This window comes from Polyodon spathula, chromosome 39 (genome assembly GCF_017654505.1).
Source record: "Polyodon spathula isolate WHYD16114869_AA chromosome 39, ASM1765450v1, whole genome shotgun sequence".
In the NCBI taxonomy this organism is placed as follows: Eukaryota; Metazoa; Chordata; class Actinopteri; order Acipenseriformes; family Polyodontidae; genus Polyodon; species Polyodon spathula.
The window spans coordinates 2,223,210-2,249,760 of NC_054572.1; the positions used below are offsets into that span (position 1 = coordinate 2,223,210).

Sequence of the window (26,551 nt, forward strand, 5' to 3'; positions counted from 1 at the left end):
ATGCTTGCACCCAGGTTCTTGTAAAGCTCAGTGGATTACAAGCGTGCCTTCTGCAGGCACTGCGTTCAGAGGATCTGCCAGCCAGAGCGCCAGCGGGGTTTAAAACGTGCGTTTGAATCTCCCGGGAGAACGGGACGGGAAAGAATTCAGATGGATTGGGAGCTGTGACCGTGACCTTGCAAGCTCTGTGAACACTGTCAACGCAGACGCTGCTACCAGCTCTGCTAAACTAGACTCGCTTCACAGGGTTCCCATGCATTAGTTTTGGCCTAGCAATCCTAAATTAAACAGCTGGTTCTAGAGATTTCCTTGGATTGAGACACGCATTGAGGTTAAATAGTTGGGGTGATGATTTAAGGTTTGGATAAGGTGTAGATGCATATAGCACATTTAACAATGCAGAAACATGGTCCTTGCAATGCGTCGTCTTCTATGACAAACACAGTGGTTAAGCAAAGAGGACAATTTTAAAGGTACATTTGTTAAACATGTGTGAACAAACATGTGTGATGTCGTTCACTCACGCCTGCAGGGCAGTGAAGCGGAAGACCTGGCCACAATAAAGAGAATCTGCATTCCTGCCTGAGAGGAGATTCAGACTCATCCCAGACTGTGGTCAAGAAGCAGAGACCTTTCTTTAAAATCACATGCAACAAGAACAACGCCATGAATGGAATTTAAGAGGACAGTACGGTAACATGAACAAAACCAGTGAAAGAATACAAAGCTTCTTGCTCTCTCAAAGCAAAGGCTTACACAGAACTCTGCCAGCGAGCTTTTCGAATCATTCCTTCCTAACGTGCCACTCTGCTGCTTCAACACGCTGGGCATGTTTAGCTGGGTGTTTGTTTTTAACATCCTTACTGAGGGCTGTGTGGAATTACTGTATTCAAAGCATTTAAGAAGGGTGGCGTGCAAAACCGACAGCTCACGTCTTGTTTGTTTTTTTAACTTTGTAAAAAAGGCAAGGTCTGTATCTGTGCCCCCCCCCCCCCCCCCCCACTCAGTCCCCCCGCTTCAATGGGTGGTGGGACCCCAGCCCCAGGTTTTAGACGGAGAATCCTATCATGGACAGTATTTAATTGGACACAGTTACTCAGCTAGGTTTAAAGGTGCTGTCGGTCTGCTGTGTTGATCAGCCCCAGGCTCTGAAAGGTCTTGTTTTTAAAAAAAAAAATAAATTATTACGTGTCCAGGAATTTTTAAAGGAGTGTTTGGACTTGTTTTCAAGTGTTTGCAAAGCTGGCAGAACTGTTCAAAACATCAAGTGACGTATTCCACCCAGCTTGATGTTTGCACAAGGTGAAATGAGCAGCCGCCATCCGTCTGGCTGTCAGCGAAGGTACAAGGCCTAACAAGCGAGAGAGTTCTCAGAGCAACATTCAACATTCAGATTCCCAACTGTATTCTCTCTTTCACTCAGGTGATGGCAATTTAACCTGCCAACCACATTGTGAAATCACAGCCTCAGGTAGGGTCCTAATACCTGTCGCACAGGAAGTTAGTTTGTAGGTGAGGTCCTAATACCTGTCACACAGGAAGTTAGTCTGTAGGTGGGTTCCTAATATCCGTCGCACAGAAAGTTAGTTTGTAGGTGGGATCCTAATACCTGATGCACAGGAAGTTAGTTTGTAGATGGAGCACAAATATCTGTCGCACAGGATGTTTTTTTGTTGAAAAGTGGTTGTGCTGCCAATGAGAGATACAGAATTGGGTTTTTAGTAGCCCTGGCACAGGGGAGAGGGGAGATTTAAGCAAGAACAGGTTCCAAACTAAGACTTTGCTGCTTCTGAACACACTGACATTGTTTTTAAATCGCACTGTTCACTTTATAAATGTTATTGATCTTGCATTTAATCTCAGCAGTTACTTGCCATCAATTTGTGTGGCAGCTCTTTACTACCCCTGTGTGTTCTCTTTATAGAATTCAAACTGGCTTCAGCTACAGTGTGTGTGTATTTGTTTGTATCCTTTTCCTGGTGCATGCTTGTCTTGGCTGGGTCATTAACGCTCATTATCTGAGAGTTATCTGAAGCCTGGCGTGTCAACTTTTATCACTTCCGAATGTCAGCATCTTGCTGCTTGTTTGCACGTCCACTCTCGTTTACACTGTCATAGTGAGGAGCTGCTGAAGAGGTCCAGGTTCACTTTTTAATTACAGAGCTGTCAATTTAATGAGCTGGAATAAATATTTCAACGTCAGAACCAGTCCTGTACCACATTCTGTCTACAGTACCATGTTAAGCTGGTTTAGTAAATGCACTCACTGTTTGTTATTTACAGTCCTGTTTGCATTGTAGCAATGTATAAAGCCCATTCTTTAACTTTTGTATTTGCTCGTATTATTCAGACAAGACCACAGCAGCATTACAGACAGCAGAGGAGACACGCAATCAGACCTGCGCTCAATTCCAATTGCGATCGTGCAATTCGGAATTCATCGGATTCCAGTGGAATTGCAGCTGAACCTCGGCACACCTCTGTAGTTGTAATTACACCACATATGTGATCAATTACAGTCCAATTACACAATTATTTCTCATCTGATCGTTATCCTTGTCTTTTCATCCACTTCTGATGAACCCCATTTGTTTACATCATATGTTTCTGAATTTGTACGCGTGGTTATTTAGAATCCATACAGATGTTAATGTGTGTATTATAATTGTAATTACTGCAGCATAACTAATTGTAATTGTAATTGCAATTCTGCTGTAATTGTAATTACAATGGACGCTAGGTCTGCTCTGTGGTGCAGAACAATATTTTCTCTGCTCAGTAACCAAACAGAATGCTTCTGGGCTGGTGCAGTTATTAGTATAGTGGAAGAGAGGAATGCCTCGCCACGTCTTGACCATCAAGCAGCTGAAACATTCAATCTTTCTCATTGAATTTTGTAGTTCTGAGTCAATCACAACTAGACTCTGCCTCCACACACACACACACACAGCGCTGTTGGGTTCCCATTGAAACTGATTCGTGTAAATCCAGCCCACTGTTTAGGACTGGCATTGCATTTGCAATGATTCCTTTTAATGAAGCATTCATTAGGAGAGAAGAAAGGCAGCATTGCGTGATTAAGACCCAGGTATTTTCTTATCTCTTTCTTTTGACATACTTTGAGCACCTTGGGATATCACAATCTTTAAAATTGGCATATTTAAAAAGAAGACCTTGACCGCCCATGCTAAGACTGCTCAGTCATGTCCCTCCGAAAGCTGTTTGTATTTGTTGTGCTTGAGATATATATATCTTTGATCCAGCCGGGTAATAAATTACAAACATGAGCCAAACTTCCAGGTACACCCATGGGAATAAGAGATGTTGGCTGCATGGAGTTTCAGTGTCAGGGTAAGATTATGTACATTAATAAAGAGATACTGTTCCACGATAAACCAGCCTGTTACAAATGTTTTAGTCAAACCATAAAGTGGGCTGTTGTATAAATAATGCACAATGGGTCTGTGTGAGAAGATTTATTGCTGTTTGTCAAGGAATGCCTGTGTAGCAGCTGTTAGTTATGAATGATCCAGCTCAAGCTACTAAGAATAAAACAAAAACATTTGATAAAGTGTGAAGTCAATCTCTTGTCTTCTCTAGATCAAAGCAGGAGCACCTGGATCTAAGCGTTTTCCCAGCTCAGGCACGTACATTAAACTGTAGACAGTGTGCATGATGAGTTAAACAATAAGCAGACCCTTTGATCTTATCTACTAAAACTAGTGCTGGTTAAAGATAATTCCACCATCGTAGTGTCCACGAATAGGCAGAGTCAGCCATTAGAAGCCGTCTTTACAGAGTCAGTAAGCTTTCAGAATGTTCGTCCGTAACTTTGTATAAATCAAACAGACAAGCTTCGGATAATGTCTGAACATTAAACTGATGAGGGCTTTAGCCCAAACACACATCTCATTCCCAGCTTGGCCTTTATGAATGGCAGGCAGCCAACACAACTCATAGTGAACTGTGTGCATTGTGATCTAAACTCAATTAAGAGTCAGAGCTCAGCTCCCAAATTTCCAGCCTGAGCTCCCAACCAGAGGGAATTCTGGGGCAAGCGGACTATCGCTACGAAGTTCCAGGTCGGACAGCACGATCAAAGCTGCTGGAGGCTGGAGGCTGGAGGCCACGACCAGGGCCTGTCTGCTCCCTTGAGGCAGCACAGAGCTGGGGAGGAGAGGAGGTGAGCCATGTTGAGAGCGCAGAGAGATAAAACGCAAGGTTGTTTTTTGGCAGACACCTTACCCCAGTTGTAGTGAATCTGTCCTATCTCAGAGTCCTATCCAGGCATAGATCAAAGGGAGCCTTAATTCATCCAGAATGGCTGAGTCGGAACAAGGTTCGTCTGACACGAGGCTGCACTGCCTGAGAGTGCCAGCGGTCAAATGGTCAGTCAAGCCTGCTCACTAGGGGAAGATCCTTACAGATCTCTACAGACAGGAGCCCTTGTGAAGTGGTGCAACGTTAATCCACAAGGACGAACAGAACAAAGGGCCAGCTTTCACACAACTCTCTGATATACATTGAAATGCACTGTGAGTTTCAACTGGTCACAGAGGATGTGCAAAACACAATACCCTAATGCTACATTCCAAGATTTGAATACGGATTTCAGTGCATGGTTAGCAAGAAGGGAAAAGTACAGTCAATCTCGAGCATGGGGTTGCTAGCTAGGGCTTTACAGCTTTAATCTACAGCATGGTATCGACAGTACGACATTATCAGCACGTGCAAACTGCTGGGAAAAAAACAGCCAATGCATTTTAATTATTCAAAATTGGCCCATTGTGTAAATGGGAAGAACAAGGGACCGGATCTGCAAGGGTTTGTCATTGTGATGGAGAGCCTTTGTGATGACTTGTAACCCTTATCTGGGCTTTACTCACTCGGGCTGATAGCACTCTTACTGGCGTCCGTCGTTCCGTGGATGGACAAAACTCCTATCTATGAAATGACCATATCTTTGCAATAGGTATTGCTATATATTAAATAGATTCATGTGTAGCTTTTCAATGACTAATACTTTTCTGTAGAAAGAAGGGTGGAGAAATGAATCAGCGCAAGATTTGCATACCTGTGTTGTAAGACATCCTGCAATGGAAGTAAACAGGTCAAGGTGAGCGAGTGTTAAACGATATAGGAAGTAGCAGCAAGAGTTACACAACAAATCACATTGAGTTTCAGTGCTTAAAGCATGGGAAGAGGCACTCTCCATTAAGCATAGAGGGCTTCTACTATACTCCACTGTTTCTATTCCTCAATTCTGCAGGCCACATAACAATCGATTCTGGGTCAAGTTTTTTTTTTTTTTTTTTTTTTTTTTTTTAAATGGGCGCTTTTTCAGTTTATTAACTCGCAAAAACTAGCTACTAACACAAGTGTTTTATCTAGTAAAGAAATTACAAACAGACTTCCTGTCACTTGCTAAACATGACGACAGCACATCTTTTAAACGGCTTTCGAACAAATGCAACCTGTTTCAGTGATCGACTACATATTAAAATCAACTACAGCATGCATGCGCACAGACACGCAACACTGACATACGTGCACACACGTGTCAGCGGGCTGATGCCTGGTCAGGATGATGCTGAGGTGTGTCCCCGCCCCCTCATCGCTCATTGTCTGGATGCATCCGCATGATTGGCCAGGCCCTTGATGTCAGCAGCATGAGGTATGCCAATGGTACATGGGTTACTCCCAGTAGTCTAAACAAACAGGTCAAGACAAGCCCTGGGGTTTCCTGTTATTCTCTGGCTGCCTTCACAAACCCCTTGAAATTCTAAGCAGACTGTTAGCTATGAATGCACATTCTCCACTGCTGACACACAGCCAAGGAGCTATCTAACTGACCCCTGAGAACCACACACACTTCAAACCTCTAACTGACCCCTGAGAGCCACACACTTCAAACGTCTAACTGAGCCCTGAGAGCCACACACAAGCCACACAGATTCACCTGCATGGTTTCACGTGCCTGTGAAAGGGGCCTCTTTAATATGTGTTACTCATGGTAAAATAGATAATTACATATTTTATATAAATCGGCCCTCATGGGAAAAGTCTTAATTGATGAATTATTGAATAAATGTAATTTGTCTGAGGCCGAGAAAAAACAGATGTTTGTGATGAAACATGTTTTTTTTTTCTTTTTTAATTCCTCAAACTTTTAAATTAGTTTAAATCTTGGTGGAAAAGGTGCAGATTTACTGAGCTTTCCCTTGCTTCAATCTCAAGGGGAGCAAAATAGTTTTAAAAAACAGACTCGGTAGCATTTCCATCCGCTGCAACGAGACATCCTGTACAGTACAGTGCAATGCAACAGCTCACAAACAACATGCTACACAGACAGACAAACAGACAGACAGAGCCAAGGTCTACACATCCAGCCACGAGCAGAGCAGAGCAGAGCTGGAGTTAGTCAGCTAGCAGTCTGGCAGAGGCATGAGAAGCCACCCTACTGGCTATGAGGGAACAATGAGCCAGCGTGACTCACTCTGGGATTATGTTTGTCAGCTGCGTCTGTTTGTAAAGAGCTGTCTTTTCGGAAGTCAGTGTGATGGTGTGTTCAAACTGTCATGAGGTCACACGCTGTCTTTCTTGAAGAAGTGTGTTGACGTAACCATTCCTTTGAGGAAAATATGAAACAGTGTGAAGTTCTGGTCTGCCCTTTACCCTACTGGAAACTCTAGCCTTGGCCCCGCATGTCTGGAATTGGAACACACACACAAAGCTGGTTTACCCCAGACATACTGCATAGAACCATACTCATAGCTCTGCGTTCGATTACCAGCAATGGGTTTTCTGAACCAACGCAAACTCGCATTGCAGAGATTGCTAATAACCTGCTATTAATAAGTCATGATAAACCTGTTTTATTAAAGGGGTTGAATGGTCCATTCAGCTCATTCTCTACAGCACTTCAACTATCAGAGGATAATCAGCCTTGTAGAACACGCTCTGATTGGCCGAGGTGCTGAAACTCTGTACAACAGGGAAATCACCTCTTGTTCTGATCTTTTTATGTGTAACCACTTACAGAAACTTTAGTTCTGGACACTCCCGTTCATGCCAACAGGCCCTATATGGTCGGGACAGTCCCAATTTCATAGAAAAAGTCCCGCGTCCCGATGCATAGAATTTTTTTATTTTTTATTCTGCACGGTAGAATTATTGAAAGCCATATGCAGCTGACATACCTGCTGATCACTGACTTATACAAAGATAAGAACGCTTCATTGTCTATTTTTACTGTCATGACGGTTGTGTCGTGTTGAGCTGGGGATGATACATCTATTATATGATGAGTGTTTTTTGCATATGACCCCCCCCCCCACACTCCTAATAACCATGGCAATCGCATACCTTGAATTCTGCATCCCTGTTACCCAACAGTACATGTCAGTCATACAGAACAGCTGTATTTATAACATTGTTTACTAGGAATGGCATTATAAAAGCATATATAAAAGTATGATAAAGCAAAGTATGGTAAAGCATTGAGGAGCATAGTGATATACTAGGGCAGAAAGCATTCCAGCATTGGGAAATAGTGCAATTGAATAGTAAAAAGCTGATTCAGTAAATCATTTGAACTGGTAAAGTGCTTTATTGTGCACGTGGAAAGGACCTTGTTTTTTTTTTTACAGCAGCCTGTTGATGTCCCACAAGTTGTTGATAAGGGCAAAGAGATGAAACCTCAGCAGCTTCACGTACCCAACCTCAGATAGCGAGGCCGCAGTGGAGTGCCAGGCACAATGCAGGAGAACAAGGTGACACCTTTGCAGATTTATTCACTGTTAACAACCAGCTTCAAATGAACCAATGCCGTGGGTTTGCTTGTTAGTGGTTATCTTATAGACCATAGCCTATTTACGAACCAATCAAAAGGCATCCTAAACTGCTCAGTAAACACTAGATCCCTGCTTGGTGATTATCAGATAGAATAAATCATGCATTGGAAATGGGGTCTAATGTGTTTAATGGCACAAAGAGGTACGGGAAACTAAACAAAAAGATCTCACTGTTTGAGGTCTTGGACTATACCGGTGGACACCTTGTAGCCTCCAAGAACAGACATTACTGGAGAGACAGCAATGTGGTTTAGACCTTAACCTCACTGCAATTTTAAATATTTATATAATGTGATATTGTAAGCCAAAGTGTTTAAAGGTAAGATTCAGACGTGAATGGGCAGAGATCGGAGGGAGCCTGCGTCTGACAGCAGGAACAGGGAGCATGCTGTGCTTGTGCTTGTGGCTCGTGTTTTTTTGCTTTATTGCTCTCTAGAGGTAGTTAATCATCCTATTCCAGGTGCAGTGACAGCAGTACGTTCCCCATTGTGCTCTTTGACGTCTTAAATTAGAGAGAGACTTTATATCTGATCTGATATAGATGCTTACTACACTCTACAGCAAACACAACAGGCTATTAAAGATAAATGCGGACAATGAAGAGGACGCAGGGTGTCTGTAAGCTGCAGTGAAAGTACAGTCCGCTGTTACTGCTGATCGTGTAAGTTCAGTTCAGCTGCATTGTAACCTCCGCGCTGTGACTAGTCATCAGTTTCCGTAACTCTCAACTATAGCACAACCCGTTACAGCAACGTCATTTGAGAAAGTGGGGTCTGTTTAAAATAAATAAATAGTGTCAGATATAAGAAATTCTCAAAGATGAAAATATGTAGGCATTTTGTGGTTTTGGTTCACTTACATTTTGGAAGCAATTAGGATTTGGTATTCTAAATCTTACCACAAGCTTTCATTTAATTTGAGGTGATAAGAATGCAAACTGGCGTCCGCAAAAAGCCAGTGATGCAATCCAGTCGGGGGGGGGGGGGTGTCTATTATTCTACAGGAATGTGTGAGTCAGCCAGACACTCCGCTCAGCACAGGTCAGGGTCAAACCTGATCCTCCCGTTAAATTTAACTTAGCTGTACAGCCAGTTGTCCCATTTCAGGAGAATATCTATTAGTCCACTAGTAATAACTCAATATATATATATATATATTTTTTTTTTTTATTTAATGAATGTGCAATACCATTACTGTGGGCTGATTCATTAAACTTTTAAGGACTGTTGAATGAATCGTGTTTATAATCTCTTAGGTTAAACAGGTTGTGAAACTCATTGTTATTAATCAAGCATTCGTGTGAGGGAAGATAGAGCGCACCGTCCCACAGATTACAAGTCGTAATTGTTTCATACTTCTATCCAGCTTTCCTTTGCTGTGTTCACTATAAAGAAATAAGTTGGGATATTTGGTCCTGCTACTGCATGAGAGACGGGGGTGTTTTCATAAAGCCTGGCTCACTGTAGGGAGCAGCGGATACAGTTACATGCACACATTAAGACTTCATGAATGCGACCAAAGGGGAAAGTTTAGTGATTCACGTGAGTCGCCCAACCCTAAAGAAAACGATTCCCATAAACCCGTAGCTCGGGGCACCGCTAGCTCCCCCACCCCTCCTCCCCCCTCAGCCATAACATCCTCATTCCAGAACACCAGCTAGAAGGGATCCCGCAAACCACAGACTCAGACAGTCAGCAAACACCATCTGAGGTGGGGAGTTCACTCTGCCTGGTCGCTTGATGCTGAACCCTTCTGCCGGGTGTGTGGTGGTGGGGAGGGGTCTGGGTTGTGTGTGGTGTGCGTCTTTGGGGAGGGGTCTGGGTTGTGTGTGGTGTGCGTCTTTGGGGAGGGGTCTGGGTTGTGTGTGGTGTGCGTCTTTGGGGAGGGGTCTGGGTTGTGTGTGGTGTGCGTCTTTGGGGAGGGGTCTGGGTTGTGTGTGGTGTGCGTCTTTGGGGAGGGGTCTGGGTTGTGTGTGGTGTGCGTCTTTGGGGAGGGGTCTGGGTTGTGTGTGGTGTGCGTCTTTGGGGAGGGGTCTGGGTTGTGTGTGGTGTGCGTCTTTGGGGAGGGGTCTGGGTTGTGTGTGGTGTGCGTCTTTGGGGAGGGGTCTGGGTTGTGTATGGTGTGCGTCTTTGGGGAGGGGTCTGGGTTGTGTGTGGTGTGCGTCTTTGGGGAGGGGTCTGGGTTGTGTGTGGTGTGCGTCTTTGGGGAGGGGTCTGGGTTGTGTATGGTGTGCGTCGGTGGGGAGGGGTCTGATCTGTGCATGATGTGTGTCGGTGGGAGGAGTCTGGTCTGTGTTCTCACGGATGTGTGTGATGTGTGTCGGTGGGAGGAGTCTGGGTTGTATTCTCACGGCTGTGTGTGATGTGTGTCGGTGGGAGGAGTCTGGTCTGTGCTCTCACGGCTGTGTGTGATGTGCGTCGGTGGGAGGAGTCTGGGCTGTGTGCTCACGGCTGTGTGTGATGTGCGTCGGTGGGAGGAGTCTGGGCTGTGTGCTCACGGCTGTGTGTGATGTGTGTCGGTGGGAGGAGTCTGGTCTGTGTGCTCACGGCTGTGTGTGATGTGTGTCGGTGGGAGGAGTCTGGTCTGTGTTCTCACGGCTGTGTGTGATGTGCGTCGGTGGGAGGAGTCTGGTCTGTGTTCTCACGGCTGTGTGTGATGTGCGTCGGTGGGAGGAGTCTGGGCTGTGTTCTCACGGCTGTGTGTGATGTGTGTCGGTGGGAGGAGTCTGGGCTGTGTGCTCACGGCTGTGTGTGATGTGTGTCGGTGGGAGGAGTCTGGGCTGTGTTCTCACGGCTGTGTGTGATGTGTGTCGGTGGGAGGAGTCTGGGCTGTGTGCTCACGGCTGTGTGTGATGTGTGTCGGTGGGAGGAGTCTGGTCTGTGTTCTCACGGCTGTGTGTGATGTGTGTCGGTGGGAGGAGTCTGGGCTGTGTGCTCACGGCTGTGTGTGATGTGCGTCGGTGGGAGGAGTCTGGTCTGTGTGCTCACGGCTGTGTGTGGTGTGCGTCGGTGGGAGGAGTCTGGGCTGTGTGCTCACGGCTGTGTGTGATGTGTGTCTGTGGGGTCTTGCCGCTAGTGACCAGGGCAGAGAGCTGCAATAACTAGCCTCCTGCAGCAGCGGCTCAGAGGGCCTGATCCTAGAAACTTGCCAGCATTGGCCTGGGTATTCTGGGCAGGGAGATCAATGAAAAACACCAGGGGCCGCAGTCCAGCCCAGTCAGGTAGGGTGTTGTTGGAATAATGCTCTAGGCTGGTGTTAAACTAAGACCCATTAAACACCAGGCAATCTGAAAGCTATTTTCACCTAGCAGCTCCTGTGCTTTAAAGGTTCTGAGATTAAAGATTGCATCGCACCAACTGATGTCAAAAAAGGCTGAAGAATAAAAAATTATTTTTATCCCAGTATTTTTATTCCAGTTTTCATCCTTGTCTCTGTCTTTCAAAGGGTTTAACCCTTTACATCAGAAAAATGCCATTCCAGCCCCTTTACAGTGAGGACCCCCAGGACAGAGAGCTGCGTCTTACTGTTCTCTCTATAAAAAAAGAAAACACATCCAGCCGAAAACATTTCACATGTACACTTAGAAGAGCAGACCAGACACAGAAAAAACAGATTGAATCAAGAAAAGTCAAGTTACATTGAAACGAGGGTGATCTCTGTAAAGATGTATTAGTTAAACAACACACAATTGAGGCAATTTTCGCCCTGATTTGTATTTCAACCTGAATATGACATTGAGGTCCTTCTTAATAACCTAGAAGTAATTGAAATATTATGTGAACCAGCATATCATTTTTCCAGTCGCTGGCTTCGTCCCTTTGAAATCAAACCTGCTTATTATTGAATCCATATTTAAAAGAATACAGTGGCGAGTGCCAAGCGAGGAGATGTTAGACCCAAGCGCTCTGAAATCCAGCTTGGCTGTGTGCTTTCAAGAGATATCGATATCATTAAGTGCTCGACAAGCTTCCAAAAGCTTATTCAATTTAATAGAGATTGGAAAGGAACTTCAAACCGTGGAAGCTTTGATGCTTCAGATCTGGGGTAATTGCTACCTGATAAGAGAGACAGACAGCTCTCGCTTTCTTTTGATCAACTTGAACCAACAGCCTCTGGTCATGTGGTGTTTTGCAGGAAATCGCTTTGGAACGACTAAAAGTGATTAAGCATTCCTGTGGAAATGCCAGAGCTTGCTAATGAGGGGAAAGCATGCGGGGAATTCAGACGTGAGCAGCAAAATAATCACAGGAAACTTTTTTTTTCATTTTGTTTGTTATTTTTTTATTTATCAGAAGTGGAATTTGATGGGCTTTTCCTGAGCTCAGTACCCCAGGAAATACCAGCATGCAAGCACTGATGAGTAGGAGTGGCAATCAAAGACTTCTGAACCATTACCAGACTTGAAAATATGCATTCCTTTTGCATTAAACTATGGGGGGTGTTCTACAGGGTTCGATCTGTCTGATCAAGCATGGAATTTTAACAGAACATGCACATGATGAACCCAACAGGGAAAAGATTAGCACGCCGGATCAGAATTCACATACCCGTGCAAACACCCCAACACCCAGCTCTGATGCACACTTTATCCCAGCCTCTACCAGAGCCCATGGCTTGAAGTCATGCCATTCCACCTTCCTCCCCACAAGCACACATGCACCCTGCACATCTCCAACCTTACCTGCTATAATTAAAGGCATTGGAAAGGGCCGTTCTAATACCCTGTGATTAAACTGGGATCGGATCCTTGCTTCCACACACCCCACTCTTTCCCCATCATCATACCACGACTCTCTCTTCACTACGGGTATCGGCACACCTTCCATAATGCCACGTTCCCTATCCACACCACGGAGCCAGTCTGTAAAACTCTCTTTCATTCAGACTGGATTCAGGAAGCCACAAGTGAGACCCTACAGCACACTTACAGCATGTGCACAAACATTTACCTTGCAGGTACAGGAGGTCCTGCCACACTGCTGGTCTGCGATAGAAGCTAGACAACTCAATGATCAATTGCACAATAAACCGTTCTTCAAAGGGGCCTATGCACAGCCACTTACTCAATCCAGACAACTGGATACTTCAGAGAGTTTTATTGTCAGAGAGCTTATTGTAAGGGTCCTGAACGGCACAGTCAGAGGTAAGGAACACTCAGAGAAAGAACCACAAAGAAAGAAACCATGCTAGTCACAGTCAGAGCGGCTGACAGGGCAGTTTCTTGCGATTCTTCTTCTAGTATTGTATTCCTCTGCAGTGCTGGCAAAATCCTCCAGTAACCTGTAGTTCAAATTCACAGTCCAATTCACAAGCTGCACCAGCTGGTGTTTTGAGAAGATACTGGCCTCTCCTTCAAGGTGAGTAGAATCACCTTGTAAAACATAATGCACAATCTGTCAGAGAGATGAATTCCAACACACCTGTGTGGGATCAAGATGAATTGATACACTCCGCACTTTGCAATCATAACATTGGGGTTTCAATCAGATCACCATGGTAACAAATTGATGAGAGACAGGAGGCGCAATCAAGGCACAGCTACTAAACACTGTCCCTGAGCTCCCCCATTCCAACGCTGTTCTAAATCATTAATATTGAACTTCATAGAACCCCCTTCCAGACCATAAAGTCATGTGATTGGATACACGCTAGTTTTTTTTTTTTTTTTTTTTTTTTTAAAAAGGTGCTTAATATTGCAAATTGTTTACAAAAAAAGTCAATGTAAAATTTTCAAAGTATGCAGTGTTTTTTTCTTCACTAGAAAGTTATGTGTACTGCCCTTAAAACTGAAAGCAAAATATAACCTATTCTATTACTGTAGTAGCTAGCAACTGTTTATATAGAAAAAAAAAATCATTTAAAAGGGTAACGGCGCTAGACTATTTGAAACAAGAAAAGCCTACATCCACAAAAAAAAAAAAAAAAACACGTTCAGTCAAAAATGCGGTGACTCATTTCAAACATGTCACAACAACTGTATGTTGTTTTTGTTATTAAGATGCTGAGTAGACCGTTTTCTGTAGTTTTGTTGACTGACTACTGGTACTTTCATCTGATTTCAGAAAATGTTTTTTATTTTTTAGATGGTTATCAACACAGGCCGTGGCACAGACAGCAAGACATATATAATTACTGGGGAGAGCCCAGTTACACTTCTTTATAACTGTTTACAATTAAATGTACTGTTACTGTTAGCTAATCACCTCTACAAAACCTGTCACTCAGTTACTTCACAATCAAGAACTATCAAACTAATGCATTCCCCTTGAAATGGGGGGGTTACCTGTATATAACATCCACGCCAGTTTGTTTTGCGCAGCCACAGAAAGGAATCTATTGCACTAAACTGATGTTTAGTGAGTTTGGGCTAATTCAGTGCTGCACTCTTGCAATTAGAAACTGCTCCTTGTTAACAACTCCCATTCACCAATGACTTCCAGGAACTAGATCCGGATATCCCAGGGGCTTTCCCATTCCCTCCTCCTGGGGCACTGCATTGTGTAAGCCCCTCACTGCCTAATCTTTTTGTAGATAAGGAGATTGCTTTGAACATTCAACTGTGTTGCTAACCCGCTTAAGACGGGGGGAAAAAAATAATCACTCTCGTCTAACTGCACTTTCTTTCAGTAAGACCATGCTGAGGAGCTCTGATCCATACTTACTGCGAGGTAAATCCACGCTGCTAGAGCTGTGCAATTAAATTCACTGTTCTTTCCTTAACTGCGTTGACTGGGGGGGGGGGGGGGGGGGGGGGGGGGGGGGGGGGGGGGGGGGGGTTTTTTTTTTTTTTTTTTTTTTTTTTTTTTTTTTTTTTTTTTTTTTTTAACCAAAACTGCTGATATTACAATGCCACTGAGAAACAAGATAGGGGCACTAAAACCCACCTTAAATATTTCTAGGTTTGCAACATTACAGAAGTGTATTTTTTTGGTTAAAAATAAAAAAAAAAACACCCTATAAATAAAGAGACCTGTTTTTGGTATGCTGCAGCAAGTGCTTTTCACCAAAACCAGGACCAATGATTTGTTGTTGTTGGCAGGAACAGATAACATCTCTGGTGTCTGTTCAATTTAGCATTGCCCGAATACAGCAGGCTGCTCTGCCTCATGCAGACTCGACCAGCATGCTGCTGAAGGACGCCCCGCATCAAGTAGGGCAGCTTCCTGCTTGACCCCACTCAATCTGGGTTTGGTTTATCAATTGAATTTCTCTCAAAGAGAGACCCATGATTCATGGGGGTTACGTTTACTTGGAGTCGAGAGGGATTACTTTTCATTCCACCCTGCAGAGATTTTAAATTTGATCTCCAGTACCGTGCAGAGTCTGGCAGGACAGAGTGGGTGGTTTATCCTGCTCGGACATTCCAGCAGCAGTGGAACACTGGGGTAAAATTGCTTAGCTTACACACAGGCTGCGTTTAAGCGCGTTTGCTTACCTACCCTGGTTCAGTCCTTTTCATATCCCTCTTGTGTGCTTTGCATTCCTAAGCATCTGCCAACTAGCTCAGTTGGAAGCGCTTACACAATAGAACAGAGTCAAGATTCAGCCTCGCGACTATCTAGGGCTTCAGCATAGAGCTGTGCATGCATGCGTACAGCGAAGTCAAACAAAACACAAAACAGACTCCAATTCAAAATCCTTTGTTTTATTTGGCGACCCAATGTGGATCTAAAATGAATAACAAAAAAACAAAAAAAATCTAAATAAATTAGACCCATTTCAAAAACATCACATTTGTTTCAGTCAAACTTCTACTGCGAATACATTTCTTTTTTGTTACATTCAGATCATCCAGAAATACCTGTTTTCAGACTTCCAGGAATGATTTAGCACACAGACACCCACTTGGATTCGCAGAGCGCTGCTTCCAAAGTGTCCCTGCTTGCATTAGATGTTAAACGCCAACATATGTATTCTCACCCCACCCCCACCTTAACCATAACTATAACCCCCTTACCAGATCTCTGTTGGAATCTACATTTCAAAACTACCTTTACTTAAAAACAGATCTATCGCTTTCCAAACCAATAAATAAACAGGCTCTTTACACAGCACGGATAACATTTCCAAATATTAACAAAACTCAAAAAAAAAGTACAAAAAGGCAACTGAACTTCCAGTGAAAGCACGTGAACACACGCATTGTTCCCAGATCGGTAAAGGCACTGGAAACAGGGTATCTAACCGGGCCCCTGCAGTCCACGCAGCTGGGAAGACAGCACACCCAGTATTGATGCAAGCATTCCTGTACACGTTTTGGGTTGCCCTGTTCACATTTTCCAGTGCTAGATTTTCACCAATAACATTGTCAGTAGTACAATTACTTCCCAGTCCTAGAAATCTTTGGCGGGATTTCTGCCCTGGTCACACTTTACACATTATTACCAGACAAATTAATATGCTGAATCCTATCAGTTCTTCTTTGATCAACCATTACACAACTTACCAAGATCCACCAGCAATCCTTATCACCCCACCCTGCCCTGCCAGTTAGATTTACATGAGAGGACAGCATCTCTGACATCTGCTCCTCCACTGCAAGTTTATACCTGGGCTCATTAAAACACTTTCTCGCGAAAGGAAGCAAGTTCAATGAAGTTTTGACTGAAGAGGTCTCTCAGTGCTGGTCATGGAATGTACTTTTCCCTTCAGTATTTCCAACTGTAGCGCTGCAGTGTTCTACAGCTATGGACGACACAACAGTACTTTTGTTCGTTCCTTCTTTACATTTTCTAAGCCTCCCTCTCTCAGTCACAACTTCACCTTTCCATTCAACTTTCCAAGTCTTTCTAAAAGGACCCCTCCCCAACAACAAAATAACTACATATATTAGTGCCATGCAAATTGATTAGAACACCCAAGAACATGCAGGAAAACATTTAAAACAAGCCTGATTTACTCAGTCAAATTGTACAGTGTCTTACTGCTCTGTGCTCAGGTAGTATAGGGTAAAGGCGGGTAGTATATGAACTCTACTTCAACATAGAAGCCTTGATAAAGCGTAGACAAGCCAATCCGACACCCCTTGAGATTCCAAAGAATAAAGCTCTGCAGGCTGTCACTAAAACAAGCCCCATCCACCGAACAGGAAAAAACAAACCCCTTTTTGTTTTTTAAACCTCTATTAACAAAAATAAATAAATAAAAAAAAACACACACACTGTCCAGGACCAGCCTGGCTGGAATCAAGTCAGGATACAGCATTCCTTGCTGCGTTAAGGGGCAAAGCAAAGATCTCTCTTTACAAAACCGGCTTGGTGTTTCTTTAGTTGGTGCGTTATTTTTTTTTTGGCAAGTCTCAGCTGATCTTGCCGCGGATCTCCACTGCCCGTTTGTAGACCTCCGTGACGTTCTCGCAGTCTGTGAGCGAGAAGGCGCTGTCGCCTACCCTCTCCTCGTAGCAGCGCATGTTCCAGAGGTGGGGCCGCCCCCTCTCGCTCTCATCCAGTCCCAGGAGGTTGTCGGCAGAGACACAGCCCCGCATGGCCGGAACCCTGCAGACGCTCCCTGGACCTGCCTCTTCCTCCGGCAGCTCCAGCCGGTCAAGGATGCGGTCCTCGCCGATAGCGCCGGAGGGATGGCTTCGGATAGAAGAGCCGCACTCCAACACCGCCAGCTCGTCCAAGGAGCCAAACCTGCTCGGAGAGCCGGAAGAGAACTTCCCGTTCTTCTTCAGGATGCCCTTGCGGAGGTGGGAAGAGGCCTCGGGAGGAGGCGTGATCAGGGAGGCCAGATTCCTGGAGGAGTCGCTCCTCTCTGGGGAGGAGTAGTAGCCAGACTCTCGCTTCACAGGCTTCTTCAGGATGCCTTTCCTGGGAGCGGCCGGGTTTACTGGAGAAGCCGGAGGAGTTGGGGGTGACATTTCGGAGTTGGAAAAGGGGTCTTCCATTTTGGCATCTTCCGTTTTGACGGGGTCGACGGCAGGGGCAGCCTGCATTTTCTGCCTGAAGCTTCCCCTCTTTTTCAGGATCCCTTTGGGCTGTTTGTCGGTGCAGGAACTCTTGTCCTGCAGAGTCTGGGACACATCGTTCGCCTTGCGGGATTTCCTCACCGAGCGCTGGCGTACCACCACACCCCCCTGTGGCCTCAGCAGGCAGCGCACCTTGGAGCCGTTTTCGAAGAGGGGGCGGGACGTGCGACGCAGCCAGTCAGCGATGCCCGCCAGGCCTCCTGCAGAATCCGAGATGTCGGCAGCCTCCACGGAGGCATGCTTCGCTGATGCCAAAGTCTCGCCCGCACCCAGCAGGGGGCAGAGGTACCCCCAGTTCAGCCACCAGTGCCCAGCCACGTCCTCTACCGTGGCACGCCGCTCCGGGTTTACCATCAGCATCCAGCGAATCAAGCCAGAAGCATCTGTAGAAAAACAGAACAAACTTAGAGATATTCTGACAAGGCAGACTGGTGTTGCAATGTGACGAATGAAGCCAGGTGACGATACAGTGATAGTCAGTCAAGACTCTGAGAAAGTGGAGCAGAACAGCGGCAACGGTCTGGCTGTCTTACCAGAGTGTTTGGCCGGCTCGCGGTACTGCCCGCTGGTGATCTGCTTCACCAGGTTCTTGTAGTCGTGTCCGTCGAAGGGCATGGCGCCGTGGACCAGCGTGTAGAGTAGGACCCCCAGGGACCAGCTGTCCACCTCCGGCCCGCGGTATGGCTGGCCCGTCACGATCTCCGGGGAGGCGTATAGGGGGCTGCCGCAGAACGTCTGCAGGTACTCGTCACGGTGGTATAGGTTGGAGAGCCCAAAACAGTTCACCTGGCCGACAGATGTCTTGCAGTATCAGACAGGTTCAATCAGTACCGAAAGGGCAGGTTTCTGCGAATGAGCCAGCTGTCCGCAGTTAACATTAAACCTCAGAGCCGTTTCAAAGGGTTGCTGTTCATGCAGGGCGGACCAGTAAAGAAAACTGATGCAACACAAAGGCTTTCCCCACCAAAGCTCACCTTGATATTCCCATTCCCGTCAAGGAGAATGTTTTCCAGCTTCAGATCCCGATGCACAATTCCATTCTACAAATAAATAAATAAATAAAAAGGAGATTAGTATTGTCTCAGCTTCTAAAGAACCCAGAACTACTACTGAATACCAGATAGATAACCATGTACAGAGCAACACAGTACAGGAATCCACACTGGCCAGCATTGCGAGGTGCCCTAGCACTGGACAGGGGGTCTTTCCTGCAGTGAAGCCGCTAGAATCAGGTCTTCCAGGACCCTAACATGTTATTTTCCCCGGAACAGCTCTGGTGAATGCCAGCCTGTGAGTTGCTTGAAGAGCGCCGAGGAAGGATCAGCTAGAGGTGGTTCTGGAGAGAATACTATACATGCCTTGTATTATTTCACAGAGAGGTGGAGACCATGCCCTTGCATGCCACAGGCAGCCTCCTGATTTAGAACTGGGTCATACAACCCTGGAGTTATGGGAACACATGCCCAGCAGTGTTTCCAGCGAGGGAGGGGCCTGTTCTACAGGTCTGTAGGCTCACATGACCTGTAGGTTTCCATGGCGATCATTATTTTGGCCTCTGGACATGAAAACAAGGTTGTTGTACAGAACTAAATTTGACCCAGATTTAGTATTACTACTGCAATTCAGCAACACAATGCTATGGCCAAAAGTTTTGCATCACCTACAGTTTTAGTACTGAGACAATTTAAAAGGAATAAATGAATGTAATTCAAGTCTTATTTAACATCATGCAATCAAACAACCTACACATAAGTCTACCGGACACCATGCTAGCAGTACAGTATCTCTAAATGTCACATTTTTTTTAATAGGCGTCAGTTTTTAATTTACTTCTATGGAAAACTACAAAGTGGTACGCAATTCAACATGTTAACGTACCACAATTCAGCAGGTTTCATTCGACTATGAAGCCGAGTCAATTCTATAGGGTGATGCAAAACGTTTGGTCACAGCTGTACACGGCCCCATGCTGCCCAGCTCCCTTGCTCACCCGGTGACAGTAGTGCACAGCTGAGACGATCTGCCTGAAGAAGTGCCGGGCCTCCTGCTCACTCAGTCGCTGCTTCTCGCAGATGTAGTCGTAAAGGTCGCCTTTGCTGGCATACTCCATTACAATCACGATCTTGTGCTTGTTCTCAAACACTGGAAACAAAAAATAAAAAACCGAGTGAGAACCTGGGCAAGGACCAGAGCGTGGAGTGTAGATTCACATGCGTTTTGCACCTGCGCGCGCATTCCAGAGAAAACTGTTCATTGTGTAGATTACGCATTCCTCCGTCCCGTACCCAAATCTCAATTCAAGGCCATCTGAAGTCATTTCAATAGGAAAACCTGCCCGTCACAAGTAATCCAGAATGCTATTCGCCTGACAACAGCCTCACACACGGGCCTGTTGACAACCGCTGTGCAAACTACATGCAGAAAAGATATCAACTGTGTTTACAGGACAAGCACAACTGAATTCCTCTCTAATAAAAGCAAACACTCCGCTGTTACAGTGTCAATAAAGCATCCCATTTGATTCACCAGTTACCCTGGTCGTCAAAACAGAAGTTATTATTATCACAAGCTTGGTCTTTCTCATTAGCCTTTAGCATGTATCTAAAGAGTGCCAATACAAACAGGTGCCATTATTCACTGTACACACACACACAGCAGTGTTGCTGCTCTCGGAGCCATCCGTACCTCTGTATTCAAGACACCTGTTCAAGTGAGCAGGTGTACCAGAGACCTCCTTATAGGATTCATACACTGCACTGATGACACTCACTTATCAGTGAAGTTTTGAATAATACTGAGCCTCTCTGCGAATGTTAATATTAAATTATTATTTTTTTATTATATATTATAATAAAAAAATATAATTAGTATTACTATATATAAAATTTCCCTAGTTCTGGTTTCCTTGTAGGAAACAAGAATTTCCAGTGAATCATCGCTGACAAGCTTTGATGATCTCCCCCCGTTTTCAGCTCGACCGAACATAAACGAGCCGTTTCATGCAGGTTTAGGGTTTGATTTCACTTTCATTAGCTGCTCAAATCCTTGATGCAATCTTTGCTGCAAAGCAAGCCACCCGGGCGAGGTTGGGGTGCGTGGCTGGAAAGTTCTGGGCTGCAGAGCGGTCTTGGACCCGGGGAGGTGCTGGTCTTACCTTCGTTGATGGTGATGATGTGCGGGTGGCTGAGCGAAGACATAATCTCAATCTCGCGACGGATGTGGATTAGATCCTGCTCGTCTTTGATCTTCTCCTTCCGGATCGATTTGATGGCGACCTGAAAAGCAACGAAATAAAATCCCTCTTAGAAACCTTTTCAAAAGCATCGTGATTTTATATCTAATAAGTTTTTTACAGCATTACAAAAACATTTTTTATTACTACCTTTAAGCTAAATTGGTCCTGACAGAACCATTTTTTTTGGCCAGCTTACACTGCGCCCGTTACAGAGCGGAGTGGAGGGGCAGACTGGTACTTCAATAAAATGGGCACCACAGTTCAATGCGCTCCCTAGAGAGCGAGCTGCAAACAGACAGAGCAAAATCATTTACTAACAATCTAGCAAGTGCACCCAGCAACCACCACTGCTGCTGTGGAGCAGTGAAGGAAAAGAAAAGGGACGAGAATCCCGTCCGTCAACAGGTGTCCTCGCTCCAGCTGCCAAATTCCTGGCATTCCAGACAGAGTGATCCATGCGTCACTGGGACAGAGCATGCCGCCTGGAAGCACAGTCATCCCTGTGTTGGAAAAATAGGCTGCTGGGAGAAGATAAATGGAGCATACCTAGGGGCAAGAGATGGCACAGACCATTAGTCAGCCATGCTGAGAGAGCATAAATCAGTGCTTTGTTGCAGCAGGGGATCAAGCTGTGTGCCAGGCTTGGCGGGGGGACCCCCCCGCTCCCCCCCCCAGACCAACAATACCGATTCCATTACCACTGCAGTGTGTACTGGGAGTTCTTAAACTGTGCGTTTAGTCCCAAGGATCACTAACAGAGCAGGTGCGAGAGGGTTAGCCAGAGGGAAGAGATTAGGTCAGCTTTACATCTCAAAGACAACATTCCTCACTTACACCTGTCCCTACAATCAAAACGTCCTGCTGTGGGTCACGTTTCCACATCTAAAAACACGAGACCCTGTATAGCAGTTTGAGCCAGCCCAGGATTTTACCGTAGCTTGCCGTGAGCCTTAGTCATGCCAGCGATGCCCGTGACCCATACAGGTCTGAAATCCTGCACCTTCAAAAACTCTCAAAATATAAGTAGTCAATGCAGCAGCCCCCCACCCCACCCCCACTGTAAATGGGGGGATTGACAGGAGATTCAAGAAACTCGTACAGTGGCTAAAATCACATGCCCCACAACTAGAATCTCTCACTCCCTACAAGCTCAGAACAATGCAGACCATTCTGACACCTGTCACCTCTGATGGCCAGTTGCACCGGGAAGGGAAGGATGACACGTGAAATGCACCCCCCCTCCAGTTTGTTTTATTTTTAAACTGCCCCACAACAGCAGGGTGATGCAAGACCACCCAGCAAAGAGGCCAGTCACCCGGTCAATCCTGGGTCATCTCGGACTGACAACCACAAGACCCTGGCTTAAGCAGAATCCAAGAGTAACACAAACAGCACTCGGGGCTCCCACAGTTACACAAGCAGCGCTCGGGGCTCCTAGAGAGCTGATCCTCGATCTTTATAGGTCAAGGGTTTTCTCGTTTTCTATTGTTAAAGCTCCCGGAACTGGAGAAGAGTTCCGTGCCCAGGGGACACCACTCAGCTGCCAGGGTTTAACAAAACGGCTTTTTCCGGAATAAAAGGATGGGAGAAGGGATGATCCTCACACAGAAATGTGAAACGAACCTCTATTCCCTGAAGCTTTAGGCGCATTACACATGCCATTCTTCTCAGGAATAAATTAAGTCTGGCAAGGGTTTACTCAACTCATATTTACAACAAAGCCCAGAAACCACCTTCTTGTTTCAGTTCCACTCAGCACTCTTTGTAAACGGTGGCTACCAAACAGCCGACAACGAAGGTGTGTGCGGGTCGTGTTGCTAGATTTAGTTCTAGAATTAAGAAACGAAAGGATTACATGCACGCTGAGGGAATACTGCCAGCCCACATGGTACAACGAGTTCGGCAGCTATTCGTAGACTCTACAGGAGTCACTAAAAGACTGGGGAGCTTTCATTCCAAATATTCAAAGAACTGAGGACAATAACCTTGATCTAAAAGGGAAACAGCCCATTAAACAGACGAGTCAAGGAGATACATTCTAACTTCACTATAACGAACCAAGCAGCAAGAACTGTTTTTGTCAATGGAAGCTAGCCCTATTAGAACGCTCACTTATACAAACTCTACCCGGATAAAAACGATCTTGGTAGGGACTGACCCTGAACTCTCTCCAGTGTGACTGTGCGATTCTCTCAGGGGAAACAAAGACATTGGTAGGCTAATTTGAAGATAAGGCGGATTCATAGATTAACCCATTGTCATGCTAATCATGTGTGACGTATGCAACCATCGCCATCTTCACACAAACTGCAAACACATTATGAAACTTTAGTTACTGTTGAAACCAAGGTCTCTCTCTCTCTCTCTCTCTCATGAAAGACAACCTCAACTCGGCTAATCTTTAATCACGGATAAGGACCCCTGCACCTCGACCTGATTTATTTGAACTGCTGAAAATCTTGATACCAGACAGGCTCTGCTCTCCCGGGGCAGTGACGCCAGGCAGAGGGGAGGGATCGCTTTGTTTGAAAATAAACAAGGCATTTTTAGCTTGGTCCAGCTCCCCCACAGGTGGAAAGTACCGCAGATTTCACAGGATTCTTACTCAACTCGGAAAGGAAGGGGAAAACTCACAATACCCTGACAAATTCTGCTTAGCTTCCAACTGCACCTGCCTGTGTTTTGGGTGAAACTATACTCCGAGTGTCTACAACATCAAACAAGAGAGTGCTCCACTCTCCAGGGCAGTTGCTTGGCTATTTCTGTTTTCCCTCCATGAATCCCCACAAAGGGTCTTGAGTAATGAAGTGCAGAAACAGGGTTAAGGAGGGAGAGGCATCCCTGTTTGACGTGGCTCGCAGGGAAGCACATTTCACAAAAGGCCTGTCCATGGGAGATAGGAAGCCTCTTTGGTGCTAGCCGACACTCAGGTGAGAGGTTCTGAACACCCCCTCCTCCTGCTCCCCACACTTGGATAAGGTGTTTGAGGGGTCGAGCGTGGCACTCTGTTCTCAGGGAAAGAGGTAACCTGGACATATGCGACGAGTTTAGCCAGGAGATTACAACAGCACACAAATGGAAACCCGACACCCAACACTTTACAGATAAAAAAGGGTTTACTGAAGACCTAAGAACTACCAGTACAAACCCTTCTATTACATTTCCATTGTGATCGTTACAATAGAGCCCTGACGCTTTGTGCAGTGGGACTCGACAGAGGATTTATGTCTAACAAACATCACTGCATGTACTTGTATGTCTCTCCTGCCCTCAACTTCAAACACTCAGAGCCAAGTCTACGCAGAAGCCCCCCTGCGTTTCAATGAACCTGAGCATTTTAAAGAAACAGTCAAAGTCAAGGATCACATCAGACTGACAAAAACACATACACTATTTGACTAACAAATGACTGGATAACCAGTGGTAGCCAATTACAGGAGCCCAGCTGAGGGGAGGATATGAAGCCCTGAGGACTGTTGATATTTCAAATCATGTTGTGATCACAAGAAACATCTCAAGATCCAGACAAACACATTTCTAGAAGTACCCCCTCTCAGTCACCACTGAGATGAGGCACGCACAACAAAACACTGGCTCTGTGTCACTACACTCTGCTAAGACTGTTTATTAATCCTGAAGAAAGTCTGGAACACAGCCCTTGGGGGGTCAGAGAGTGTACCTACATAAATACTGTGTTAACAGCACATACAATCTCATGTCTAAGCAATGAATACACTCGCAATGAAGCACGCCAGGACGTCAGAGTCCATATAGCGCCTGGATTCCAGTCCTCTGGGGTGAGTCGTTTTTAAAGAAAGCGACGCAGGGACTGAAGAGCGATTACATTTAGCTTCAGTTGCTCAACATCACTGTTGATCCAGTGACTCATTCACCCATTGTTTTCAGAAAGGTCGCTTTTTTGCTTTGCCTTTCACTTCTGGGAAGGCCATCACTTCAAGGAACCAGTTTTTCTAGACGAGCCAAGAAGTTTATTGCAGATAAAACGTTGGCAAGCGGTTAATATTGCCATCACAGCAGAGTTCAAATGTGTTGTGTTTACGCGTCGCTGATAACAAAACTAAATAGGGGAAATCGATCAATCCGCTTACTGTGCATTACTTAAGCCATCAGCCCCGTTGTCAGGGTAACTGTGCGTATTATCATAACGTTTGAAACTTAAACTCAGCTGGTGATAACCACCTTTTTTACGTGCACTCAGCCCTAGAGATGGATTATGCTGTGCCGACGAGCAACCCTAGGTGGCTGGACTCTCAAAACCTTCAAGTGGTTCACAGGGAAACGAAACAGACTCACGACATAAACAAGCAACGGCCAAATTAAGAGGAACGAGTACTCAACATGTCTTCTTCTTCTTCTTCTTCTTCTATTATTATTATTAATTAAAACAGTATCGAATGTTTTTTTTTTTTTTTTTTAGTGTAGCTAGTATTGTATTGCCAAATTAAAAGCGTGTTTTTGGTGTTATATATAAAATCTAAATACCAGAGTTGAACATACAGCCCTTCACATGCATAGGGGCATCTAATAAGTTTTTACAAGCTCAGTTTGTAACACCTGGCCACAATTGGGCAAACCAAAGCGGGGACACACCGGTGGGACTATTTAGCGATGCAATCGGAGTCTAACTCCCATCCCTAGCACATTAACACGGAAAGTCGTGCGCAATGCATTAGTTGTTGTAGGCGACTCAATGGGTATTTTGCAGTAGCGAAGCGATTGCTATGTACGACACCCTGCCAATCTCTACAAATAAACTTACCCGTGCAAATACCCAGCGCAGCAAAAAGAAAACAGAGGAACCCTAACAATACAGAAATAATGCATCTGCCTGGTTTACTAACAATTGCAAGTAACAAACGCAAAACATATAGGCTGTTAAAAAAAATCCACACACATCTACCTAACCTTAACGCACAGTGTATTTAAATTAACATAGAAGCACACAGTGCTGCGGTTGCCCTTGCCAATGAGCAATAGAAGGTCCTGCTTAAAATAATGCATATTCCCTTACCACTCTCCCGGATCTCTCCACTGCTTTTTTGACTTTCCCGTAAGTCCCTTTGCCCAGAGTCTCCAAAAACTCGTATCTGTGTTTGATGTTGTGCTTGTGGTGGTGCCTCTTAACCGCATGCCTCTTGATGGAAGACTGCACGGCAGAATGGCCGGCTGTCAGCGCACTCCCAGCCGGGAAAGAGGCGAGGGGAGCCATGGCGTGGCTGCTCTGTTTGGAATAGCACCGTTCCATGACAGACACAACCGTACGTGCAGATAAAATAAAGACGCGAATGCTTGAGCGCAGCTAAAACACCTAAGAAAAATTACAGCATCCTGAAGTGCATCGCCTTGCAAACTCGGTGGGTGACATGTACTCTCCACCACTTCCACACACTATATAGAGAAGCTGATTTCTCAGCCCAGTCATGCATAATTCAACACCAGCAAGGCAGAGCTTGCTCTTATTGGTTTATGCTT

General features: G+C 45.3%; 1 protein-coding gene across 1 annotated transcript; it reads right to left on the minus strand.

The window, feature by feature from the left end:
• Positions 1 to 16,722: 16,722 nt before the first annotated feature.
• Positions 16,723 to 26,475, minus strand: LOC121304749 (NUAK family SNF1-like kinase 2). The gene is made up of 6 exons (XM_041236127.1): positions 26,091 to 26,475; positions 20,978 to 21,098; positions 19,814 to 19,965; positions 18,798 to 18,863; positions 18,357 to 18,624; positions 16,723 to 18,206 (listed from the first exon to the last, which is right to left on the minus strand). Exons 1-6 carry the CDS (start codon positions 26,322 to 26,324, stop codon positions 17,152 to 17,154), a joined length of 1,896 nt encoding a protein of 631 aa, XP_041092061.1. The 5' UTR covers positions 26,325 to 26,475; the 3' UTR covers positions 16,723 to 17,151.
• Between the last annotated feature and the right edge of the window lie 76 nt (positions 26,476 to 26,551).

Excerpts from the sequence above, each read along its gene's own strand:
- LOC121304749 (XM_041236127.1), bottom strand. The coding sequence starts at position 26,324 with ATGGAACGGTGCTATTCCAAACAGAGCAGCCACGCCATGGCTCCCCTC. Across the intron at positions 21,099-26,090 it reads TGGAGAGATCCGGGAGAGTG|GTCGCCATCAAATCGATCCG; the intron begins GTAAGGGAATAT and ends GTTGCTTTTCAG. Across the intron at positions 18,864-19,813 it reads CTGTGCACTACTGTCACCGG|AATGGAATTGTGCATCGGGA; the intron begins GTGAGCAAGGGA and ends ATTTATTTGTAG.